Consider the following 12226-nt stretch of genomic DNA (forward strand, 5'->3'; position numbering starts at 1 on the left):
TCAATGGTTTTTAAGTTCAAGGAGACCCCTTATTTTTGCTGGAAATTATTATTCTTGAGTTATTAATTTTGGATTTTTATTTTTTTAATTTTTTCATTTTTTAAAATTAAATTATTATTACCTTTAAAGCGGCAACCCTATTATGTTTGAGATAGAACCGGCTTAATCTCTCTCACCCAAAAAGCACAGTCTCTCATCATTACAATCTGAACAGAGCCCAGCTCAAAACAGATAACCCGGAGTAGATAATGCCGGTCTCGCAACACAATCTGTTGACGCTCGCTCGCTCGCTCACTGACTGGCTCAACTCAGTCCGGCTCATCTGCCAACGACTACATTATAGCCCTGCACACAAAAATTCTAGCCAGTCTTCGTGTGGCTGTCAAAGCGGCAAGATCAACTTGAGTTCTCCCCCAGGGAGATTTATTTTTAATAAAAAAAAATTAATTTTTTAATTACGGGTTTTGTGACAGAAATTACGAATCTCGAGGTGCGATAATCAGAAACAAAAACGGTGAAGTAAATTTTGAAAAAAAAAAAACTCCAACGACATGACTTGTCAACGTAGGTCTACGTTGTGTCTCTTGCTGGTCTTTATGCAAATATTTGCATGCTGTCGGGCAGAAGGGTAAGTGCTGGTTATTACTTAATGAGGTTTCAAACCAAGTGACTGTATTTAGGTGTGTGTGCGTGTGTGTGTCTTGCCAATGTTTGTAACATGACTTTCAAGTGCGAAAAACAAAAAACAACAACAACAAAAAGTTTTGTTTTCTTCTGACTTGTTTTGGTAGGCCATTTGGGATTTCCCCCAACACTCGATTGTTGGTAGAATGTGCAACGGTGCCAATTTTATAATACAACATCAACAACAAAAACAAACACAAAAGCAAAAAAATCCCCCTCAGTCGCCTGTCTGAAAGCAAATATGGTTACAGTGTTTAGTCAGTCGTTCATTTACTTTGTGTGAATATTTAATTTCATTGGAAAATACACGAGCCAATTTTTCCCAGAAAAACAAAGAACGACGAGAAAAAAAAAACACAAAACGTATTTTAAACCTCAGAGACAGTTTGCCATAAATAATAATAAAATATTAATATGAAGAAAATTAAAACTGAAAATTAATATTATTTTAAGAATGGCTTTTTTCACTTTGGCTGTTGAAATTGTTTCAGAGGAAATGAGATTAAAATTAAAAATAATATAAAAAAGAAATTAGTTAGGCACGTAAAAAATGGAGATGGGAGAGTTATTTGGAGGAATATTCTTTTTTTTTTTTTTTTTTGATAAAGGAAAGGGGATATTTAATTAAAGAAAATAAGAAATTATTTAAAAATATTTTTTTTTTCAAAGCAATTCACTTTGAAGGGAGGTTGCCAGGTCCAAGAGGTCCTTAAAAAAAATTTAAAAAAAAAACTTTTTATAGGTGATCCTTGAAACTTTTTTTGGGATTCATGTAACGACCAACTAGATCGCAAAATAATATTTTTTTTTAATAAATAAAATTAATTTTTATAAAAAAAATTGATTTTTTTATACAAAAAATGGTTTTTCTAGATCCAAAAATAATAATTTTTTAAATGAAAAAAAATAATTTTTTAAATGAAAAAAATAATTTTTTAAATATAATTTTTTAATGAAACTTCCCCTTTAAATAAAAGAATTAAATAATTTTTTAAAAATATTTTTTTCGACGAAATTTACTTTGAAGAGAGGTTAAAAATATCTAAAAAAAAAGTTTTTATTGGTGATCTTTGAAACTTTTTTTGGGATACACGTAACGACCAACCAGATCCCAAAATAATATTTTTTTAATAATTTGTTTTAATAAAAAAAAAATTATTTTTTATTAAAAAAATAATTTTTTAATAAAAAAATTGTTATTCTATACCTTCGTACCTTTTTTGAGTTTTTAAAACATGTTTCAATGGGTTTTAACTTTAGAAAAGGTCTTAATTTTCGCGTATAAAAAATATGAAAATGGAGCAGTTATTTAGAGGAATATTATTTCTTTTGGTAAAAATTAAGAAATTGTTTAAAAATATTTTTTTTTTTTTTTCAAAGAAATTCACTCTGAGATCTAAGAGATCCTCAAAAAAAATCAAAAAAAAAAAAGTTTTTATTGGTGATCCTTGAAACTTTGTTTGGGGATGCAAGCAACGACCAACTAGATACCAAAATAATAATTTTTTAAATGAAAAAAATAATTTTTTAAATATAATTTTTTTAATGAAAGGAGGAGGATATTTAAATAAAAAAAATAAAGAAATTGTTTAAAAATATTATTTTTCAACGAAATTCACATTGAAGGGAGGTTGCCAGGTCCAAGAGGTCCTTCTTAAAAAATAGTATTTATACACGTAACGACCAACTAGATCCCAAAATAATGTTTTTTTAATTAAAAAAATTATTTTTTAATAAAAAAAATTGATTTTTTAATAAAAAAAATTGATTTTTTAATAAAAAAAAATTTGATTTTTTTTAATAAAAACAAAATTGATTTTTTTAAAAAAATATAGATTTTTTTAATAAAAGAAATATGTATTTTTAATAAAAAAATTGATTTTTAATAAATAATTTAATTTAATAAATAAAGAATTGATTTTTTTTAGTAAAAAATTGATTTTTTAATAAAAAAAATGATTTGTTTGAAAATTGATTTTTTTAAAAAGTTTTTATAGGTGTTCCTTATAACATTTTTGGGATACACGTAACGACCAACTAGATCCCAAAATAATATCTGTTAATAAAAAAATTGAGTTTTTAATAAATAATTGTTTTTTTTTAATAAAAAAAATTGAAAGAAAACCTTTTTTAAATAAAAAAATTGATTTTTAATAAAAAATTATTTTTTTTAATAAAAAACTTTGATTTTTTAATAAAAGAAATTAATTTTTTTAATAAAAAAAATTATTTTTTTCAATAATAAAATTGATTTAAAAAAAATATAAGTGATCCTTGAAACATTTTTTTGGACACACGTAACGACCAACTAGATCCCAAAATAATATCTTTTAATAAATAAAATTGATTTTTTTTTGTAAAAAAAATAGATTTTTCTAGATCTAAAAATAATATTTTTAATGAAAAAATTATTTTTTTTTTAATAATTTATTTTAATGAATGGGAGGGGATATTTAATTAAAAATTAATAAATTGTTTAAAAATATTTTTTTTTTTCAACGAAATTTACTTTGAAAAAAGGTTATCCTTGAAACTTTTTTGGAATACACGTAACGACCAACTAGATCCCGAATTAATATATCTTTAATGAAAAAAAATGTTTTTTTTAATAAAAACAAAATTGATTTGTTTTAATTAAAATTTTTGATTTTTTAATAAAAAATAATTTGTTTTATATAAAATTTGATTTTTTAAATGAAAAAATTGATTTTTTAATAAAACACGTAACGGGATACACGTAACGACCAACTAGATCCCAAAATAATATTTTTTTAAATAAAAAGTTGATTTTTTTTAATAAATACAATTTTTTTTTTTAAATAAAAAAGTGATTTTTTTATAAAAAAAAATTTTTTATAAAAAAATTGATTGTTTTTAAATAAAAAAAAAATTATAACAAAAATTAATTTTTTAATAAAAAAGTAACAAGTAACGATCAACTAGATCCCAAAATAATATTTTGTTAATAAAAAAATAATTTTTTTAATAAAAAAAAATTGATTTTTAAAAAAATTGATTTAAAAAAAAATGTAATAAAAAATTGATTTTTTTAATAAAAAAAAACTTTCTTTGATTTTTTATTAAAAAAAGTGATTTTTTAATAAAAAAAGAACTGATTTTTTTATAAAAAAAAATATTTTTTATAAAAAAAATTGATTGTTTTTAAATAAAAAAATTATATAACAAAAATTAATTTTTTTAATAAAAAAGTTGATTAAAAAAAATTTTTGGGATACAAGTAACGATCAACTAGATCCCAAAATAATATTTTGTTAATAAAAAAATAATTTTTTTAATAAAAAAAAAATTGATTTTTAAAAAAAAATGTAATAAAAAAATTGATTTTTTTAATAAAAAAAACTTTTTTTGATTTTTTATTAAAAAAAGTGATTTTTTAATAAAAAAAAAACTGATTTTTTTAATAAAAAAATAATTTTTTTATTAAAAAATTGTTTTTTTAATAAAAAATTGATTTTTAAATAAAAAATTGATTTTTAAATAAAAAAAAAAATTTTTTGCGATACACGTAACGACTAACTAGATCCCAAAATAATATTTTTTATTTAAAAAATGATTTTGAAATGATATGAAATTGATGATATGAAATTGATTTTTTTATAAAAAAAATTGATTTTTTAATAAACAAATATTTTTTTATAAGAAAATTGAATTTTTCAATAAAAAAAAAAACTTATTTTGGGATACACGTAACGAACAACTAGGCCCAAAAATAATATTTCTTTAATAAAAAAATATTTTTTTTTAATAAAAAAATATTTTTTTAATAAAAAAATTGATTTTTCTTCATTAAAGAAAATTGATTTTTTAATAAAAAAATTGGCTTTTTTTAATAAAAAAAAATGATTTTTTTAATTCAAAGAATATTGAATTAAAAAAAAACGATTTTTGTAAAAAAATAATTCTTTAATAAAAAAAATGTTTAATGGAAAAATTATTTTTTTTTGGTCGATTTTTGGTATAATTCGACTTTGAAAAAATTGTTATTTTGTACCTTCGTACCTTTTTTGAAATTTTAAAATATTTTTGCTTTAGAAAATGTCTTAATTTTTGGGTGAAATTTGTGGCCGATTTCGAATATCATTGGAAATAACTTTTCGTAAGGGAAAAAATTCTATTTTTGATTTTTTATTTAAAAATTTTGATTTTTCTAATCAAAAAAATTTTGGTCGATTTTTGGTATAATTGGTTGGTTTTGAAAAAAAATTGTTTTTCTATAGCTACATACCTTTTTCGAGTGTTTAAAACGAGATTCGTTGGAATTTAAAATGTAGGTATATTTTTAAAAAATATTTTTTTAATGAATATTTTTTTAAAATCTATCACAGGCGTGGATTTTTTAAAGAATAATTTTTTTAAAGTCTATCACAGGCGTGGATTTTTTAAAGAATATTTTTTTCAAGGCCTATATGAGGCGTGGATTTTTTAAAGAATATTTTTTTCAAGGCCTATATGAGGCGTGGATTTTTTAAAGAATATTTTTTCAAGGCCTATATGAGGCATGGATTTTTTAAAGAATATTTTTTCAAGGCCTATATGAGGCGTGGATTTTTTAAAGAATATTTTTTTCAAGGCCTATATCAGGCGTGGATTTTTTAAAGAATATTTTTTCAAGGCCTATATCAGGCGTGGATTTTTTAAAGAATATTTTTTCAAGGCCTATATCAGGCGTGGATTTTTTAAAGAATATTTTTCAAGGCCTATATCAGGCGTGGATTTTTTAAAGAATATTTTTTCAAGGCCTATATCAGGCGTGGATTTTTTAAAGAATATTTTTTCAAGGCCTATATCAGGCGTGGATTTTTTAAAGAATATTTTTTCAAGGCCTATATCAGGCGTGGATTTTTTAAAGAATATTTTTTCAAGGCCTATATCAGGCGTGGATTTTTTAAAGAATATTTTTTCAAGGCCTATATCAGGCGTGGATTTTTTAAAGAATATTTTTTCAAGGCCTATATCAGGCGTGGATTTTTTAAAGAATATTTTTTCAAGGCCTATATCAGGCGTGGATTTTTTAAAGAATATTTTTTCAAGGCCTATATCAGGCGTGGATTTTTTAAAGAATATTTTTTCAAGGCCTATATCAGGCGTGGATTTTTTAAAGAATATTTTTCAAGGCCTATATCAGGCGTGGATTTTTAAAGAATATTTTTTCAAGGCCTATATCAGGCGTGGATTTTTTAAAGAATATTTTTTCAAGGCCTATATCAGGCGTGGATTTTTTAAAGAATATTTTTTCAAGGCCTATATCAGGCGTGGATTTTTTAAAGAATATTTTTCAAGGCCTATATCAGGCGTGGATTTTTTAAAGAATATTTTTCAAGGCCTATATCAGGCGTGGATTTTTTAAAGAATATTTTTTCAAGGCCTATATCAGGCGTGGATTTTTTAAAGAATATTTTTTCAAGGCCTATATCAGGCGTGGATTTTTTAAAGAATATTTTTTCAAGGCCTATATCAGGCGTGGATTTTTTAAAGAATATTTTTTCAAGGCCTTTATGAGGCGTGGATATTTTTTAAAGAATATTTTTTCAAGGCCTTTATGAGGCGTGGATATTTTTTCAAGGCCTATATCAGGCGTGACTTTCATGAGGAATATTTCTTTAAGGGTTATATGAGGCGTGGATTTTTTAAAGAATATTTTTTTCAAGGCCTATATGAGGCGTGGATTTTTTAAAGAATACCTTTTTCAAGGCTTATATGAGGCGTGGATTTTTTAAAGAATTTTTTTTTCAAGGCCTATATGAGTGAATTTTGAATTTTTTTGAGAACCCAATGGAGATTTTTAAATTTACATCAAAGGTATATTTAAAAGGTGAGGTTTTTTTTAATACAACTCTCAACACTCTCACCGACATGATTACTGTGAGAGTAAGAAACTAACGCCCTATTCTCACTAAACCCTGATGCAGATGTAAGCATTTAAACAACACTTAGAACTTTTAAATGTGGTGTAGGTGTAGCATATTCAACTGGAAATCAGAAGGTCGTAGGTTCAAACCCTGGCACTTAAATTTTTTATTTATTTATTTTTTTTTTTATTTATTTATTTATTATTATTATTTATTTATTTATTTATTTTTTTTTTTATTAATTACGATTTTTTTTTCGTACTGATTCTTCAATATTGCTTTCAAAGGTTTCGACTACCATTCATTTTCTAAGAAATTATTTAAAAGGCATATAATTAATATCTAAGTGAATTCTCTTATTTTCATACAAAACTTAAAAAAAACCGGGATTGACTAATTACTTCGACAAATTTGACACTCCCACCAATAGATGTTAAATTCTAATATTTACTTCATATTTTAAGATAAACAAACAAACATCAGAAATCCGGTTTGTAATAATAAATTGTTTTAAATATTTACGCCGTAGCAGCTCGTAAAAATTGGCAATAAAATAAATTATAAAACATTACCGTTGCGAAATATTAACAATTATTCAAAAAAAAAAAAAAAAAAAAAAAAAAAATTGTATAACGCCAAAACACACGACCATCATGAATTCAAAATTAATTGAGTTGTTCTTGTCTCTCGATAATTGTTTTCGGAGACTCGTGGCTAATTAAACTGGAAAGATAATTGGAATTATTGTTTTTTTTTTTTTTTTTGTGGTTCTGAGAAATTTTGAAATAATATAGAGTCGGCAGCAGAGCTATGACGTAGATTTTTAAGTCAGTTTATCCAGTAGATGGACTTAAAAAATACTTTTTTGTTGGGTTTCCCCTGTCAAATATTTGGTGCTCGGACTCATCGATGCCCACTGTGATCAAATTGAATGATCAACTTTCATATTTAATTGATATATTTTAACACTTTCAAAATTGTCGATCTAAAAAAAAAACAGGAAATTACCTCGGCACATGAAGGTTGAGGCTAATGTCAGGTGGAAGTAATGACAATTTCAGTTTGAATTTTTTTTAATTTTTATTTATTTATTTTTTTTTTTTTTTTTGACAAATTGCAATTTTCTGAAATCTCAAATTGATAAGTTTATATTCAAATATTTCATGTCTAGGAAATTTGAAAAAAAAAAAAATGAAATAATTAATATTTTTTTTTGCGTTTTTTAAAAGATTTGAATTTTAGATCTTCAGACTCCCTTCAACTCGTCGGTGGAGATTCCCTTAAGCTTGTCTGTGGAGACTCTCTACCTTAACTTCTTTTTGTGTTCTTTAAAAATTCAATTCAATTCGCCAATGGAGATATCCTTGAGTTTGTCTGTGGAGACTCCCTCAGCTTTTTTGTGGAGACTCCCTTCAGGTTCATTTGAGGTACATCTCCCCTCAGCTTGGCTATGGAGACTCCTGCCTTCAGTTCGTCTATGGGAAACTCCCTTTTAGCTCGTTTATTGGAGACCCCCTTTAGTTCGTCTGTGGAGACTTCCTTGAGTTCGTCTGTGGAGACTCCCGCTACAGCTCATCTATGGGAGACTCCCGCTACAGCTCGTCTATGGGAGACTCCCGCTACAGCTTGTCTATGGGAGACTTCCGCTTCAGCTCGTCTATGGGAGGCTTCTACCCTCAGCTCGTCTATGGGAGGCTCCTACCCTCAGCACGTCTATGGGAGACTCCTCGCTTCAGCTCGTCCATGGGAGACTTCTAGCTTCAGCTCGTCCATGGGAGACTCCTCGCTTCAGCTCGTCTATGGGAGACTCCCGCTTCAACTCATCTGTGGAGACTTACGCTTCAGCTGGTCTATGGAGACTTCCGTTTCAGCTCGTCTATGGGAGACTCCTCGCTTCAGCTCGTCTATGGTAGGCTCCTCCCCTCAACTCGTCTATAGGAGACTCCCCGCTTCAGCTCGTCTATTGGAGACTTCTCGCTTCAGCTCGTCTATGGAGACTTCCGCTTCAGCTCGTCTATGGGAGACTTCCGCTACAGCTCGTCTATGGGAGACTCCCGCTTCAGCTAGTCTATGAGAGACTCCCGCTTCAGCTCGTCTATGGGAGACTCCGCATCAGCTCGTCTATGGGAGACTTCCGCTACAGCTCGTCTATGGGAGACTCCCGCTTCAGCTAGTCTATGAGAGACTCCCCCTTCAGCTCTTCTATGGGAGACTCTTCCTTTTCAGCTCGCCTATGGAGTCTTCCGCTTCAGCTCGTCTATCGAGACTTTCGCTTCAGCTCGTCTATGGGAGACTCCTGCTTCAGCTCGGCTATGGAGAGTCCTGCTCTATGGAGACTTACGCTTCAATTGGCCTATGGGAGACTCCCGCTTCACCTCGCCAATACCGGGATAGCCTCCATGTTTTTTCGGTTCCGTGGAGACTCCCCTCACCTTTTTTGGGGAGAACCCCTTCAGGTTCATTTGAGGTTCATCTCCCCTCAGCTTGGCTATGGAGACCCTCTTGAGATCTTCTATGGGAGACTCCCGCTACAACTCGTCTGTGGAGACTTACGCTTCAGCTCGTCTATGGAGTCTTCCGCTTCAGCTCGTCTATGGAGACTTAGGCTTCAGCTCGTCTATGGGAGACTCCCGCTTCAACTTGTCTATGGGAGACTCCCGCTACAGCTGTCTATGGGAGGCTCCTGCTTCAGCTCTTCTATGGGAGACTCCCGCTTCAGCTCGTTTATGGAAACTCCCTTCAGTTCGTCTGTGGAGAGACTCTTGCTTCAGCTCGTCTATGGAAACTTACGCTTCAGCTCGTCTATGGAGAATCCTACTCCAGCTCGCCTATGGATTCTTCCGCTTCAGCTAGTCTATGGAGACTTCCGCTTCAGCTCGTCTATGGAGAGACTGAGCTTGTCTATGGAGAGACTCCCGCTTCAACTCGTTTATTGGAGACTCCCGCTTTACCTCAGCTGTGTCGAGATAGCCTCCATGTTTTTGTGGGTTCCGTTCCAATTATTTTCAATTTTCATAAAATTGTTTTGGTGAAATTTCTTTGTTGGCATTTTTTCGACAAGTTCAAGGTTGACCACAGCTGAGGTCCTCCAAAAACCTCCCGAAAAAAGTTCTAACCAAAATTTTTAGTTTTAAAACCACAAAAATTAATTATCGAATCGCACAAGCTTTGTGTTTATTATTTAAAATTTATTTGTTGTTGTTGGAAATTGTCATTTGGTGACTAAATCACTGGCTGATTGCCGAACACTTTTTTGCTGTTCTTAGCCGTTTTGATGCCGGTTTAGCGGTTTTACAGCTGTTAGCAGTCAGGCCAAGCAATCAAATAGCCAGTCCCCCCGACCCTTCAGTTGGCCTGGCATGCCGCTCATTAATGTGACAGCGGGTGTCCATCAATGCGTGAGGCCTTTGGCGTTGTTGTGTTTTTTTTTAAACAAAAACTTGTTTTGTTTTTTATTTTTTAAATCGATGTTGTTGTTGCTGTTGTTTTATTGCTTTGTTGATTTATGATGATAAATTTACCAAAGTTTTGTGTTAATTTTTTTTTTTTTTTTTTTTTTTTTTTTGTTTTAAGTTAATGTTATTTATATATGGATTTGGAGGTTTGTTTTTTAATGTTGTATTATTACGTTTGTTTTGTTTTTTATCTAAATTTTTTTTTTGTTTGCATATTTTATTGTTAAACCAATTTATTATGATTTTAACATTGGCCGGCATCCCACGCATGATGATGGGTTAGGTGTGTATGAGAGAGTGTGCTTATTAGCCCATATACATACATAAATATATACAACTGAATAGTTTTTTAAATCGTTCAAATAAAATGGGGATTTTAAATATCGAAATTGGAGTTTCAAACAAATAGTGTCATTTATAAACGTAATTTTTTAAAAATATTTTTTTCGAACACCATCAATAAACATACATTTTTTAGAATATTTTTTCAAGCACCATCAATAAACATGGATTTTTTAAAAATATTTTTTCAAGGCCTAACAATAAACGTGGATTTTTTTTAAATATTTTTTCAAGAGCCCTACACAAACGTGGATTTTTTTTTTAAATATTTTTTCAAGAGCCCTACACAAACGTGGATTTTTTAAAAATATTTTTTCAAGAGCCCTACACAAACGTGGATTTTTTAAAAATATTTTTTCAAGGGTCATCAAGAAACGTGGAGTTTTAAAAATATTTTTTCAAGGGCTTTCAATAAACGTGGATTTTTTAAAAATATTTTTTCAAGGCTTAACAATAAACGTGGATTTTTTTTAAATATTTTTTCAAGAGCCCTACACAAAACGCGGATTTTTTAAAAATATTTTTTCAAGGGTCATCAATAAACGTTGATTTTTTAAAAATATTGTTTCAAGGGCTATCAATAAACGTGGATTTTTTTAAAATATTTTTTCAAGGGCTTTCAATAAACGTGGATTTTTTAAAAATATTTTTTTAAAGGACAATCTATAAACGTGGATTTTTTAAAAATATTTTTTTAAAGGACAATCTATAAACGTGGATTTTTTAAAAATATTTTTTTAAAGGGCAATCTATAAACGTGGATTTTTTTAAAATATTTTTTCAAGGGCTTTCAATAAACGTGGATTTTTTAAAAATATTTTTTTAAAGGACAATCTATAAACGTGGATTTTTTAAAAATATTTTTTTAAAGGACAATCTATAAACGTGGATTTTTTAAAAATATTTTTTTAAAGGACAATCTATAAACGTGGATTTTTTAAAAATATTTTTATAAAGGACAATCTATAAACGTGGATTTTTTAAAAATATTTTTTTAAAGGACAATCTATAAACGTGGATTTTTTAAAAATATTTTTTTAAAGGACAATCTATAAACGTGGATTTTTTAAAAATATTTTTATAAAGGACAATCTATAAACGTGGATTTTTTAAAAATATTTTTTTAAAGGACAATCTATAAACGTGGATTTTTTAAAAATATTTTTTTAAAGGACAATCTATAAACGTGAATTTAAAAAAAAATTCAAAGGCTTTCAAAAAACGTGAGTTTTGTAAAAATATTTTTTCAACGGCTATCAATAAACGTGGATTTTGTAAAAATATTTTTTCAACGGCTTTCAATAAACGTGAATTTTTTAAAAATATTTTTTCAAGGGCTTTCAATAAACGGGAATTTTTTAAGAATATTTTGATTTGGGATTTTAAGTCCTTCACATGCGTAATATGCACTCCAGAAGACTGATATTTGGTACAAAACATTAGATACTGCTCGAAAAAACCTCTGTTAAATTTTATCGAGATCGGTTCAGATTAAGATATAGCTCCTATATATACAGGGTGAGATTACAAAACTGCAACAAAGCTCAGACTGCTGTCATTTCTAAGCCAATCGTCCGACAGCTGTTGAAATTAACATTAAACAATTAAAACAACATTTTAATCTACTTTCAGCTGTCAATTCGAAAAAAGGTCGAGAAAAAAATTCATCAAAAAATGTGTAAATAATTTCGGTTTTTTTTTTTGCAACATTGATACGATTCTTTTATTGATGTAGAATGCAAATAGAGTTTTCTTTGCAATGGTGACTCACAATGAAATTCGATATAGAATATTTTCTCCATTAACACTTTTCCTAAAAAATGAAGTATAAAGGGAGATTTTGACTTAGATTGGAAACGAGATAAATTGGCTGTA

General features: G+C 28.3%; 1 protein-coding gene across 3 annotated transcripts in view; it reads left to right on the plus strand.

The window, feature by feature from the left end:
* The first annotated feature begins 365 nt into the window (after positions 1-365).
* LOC101889838 (murinoglobulin-2) overlaps positions 366-12226 on the plus strand; it is a 31917-nt gene continuing 20056 nt past the window's right edge. For 2 of the 3 annotated variants that reach the window (XM_005191836.4, XM_005191834.4), the window contains exon 1: positions 367-628. In XM_005191836.4, coding sequence (XP_005191893.1) covers positions 552-628 — 77 coding nt within the window. In that variant the 5' untranslated portion in view covers positions 367-551. Of the gene's footprint in view, positions 629-12226 lie in introns of all 3 variants that reach the window. The other variant, XM_005191835.4, reaches the window with a different exon arrangement.

The sequence above is a fragment of the Musca domestica genome, unplaced genomic scaffold, assembly GCF_030504385.1.
Source record: "Musca domestica strain aabys unplaced genomic scaffold, Musca_domestica.polishedcontigs.V.1.1 1284, whole genome shotgun sequence".
NCBI classification, from domain to species: Eukaryota; Metazoa; Arthropoda; class Insecta; order Diptera; family Muscidae; genus Musca; species Musca domestica.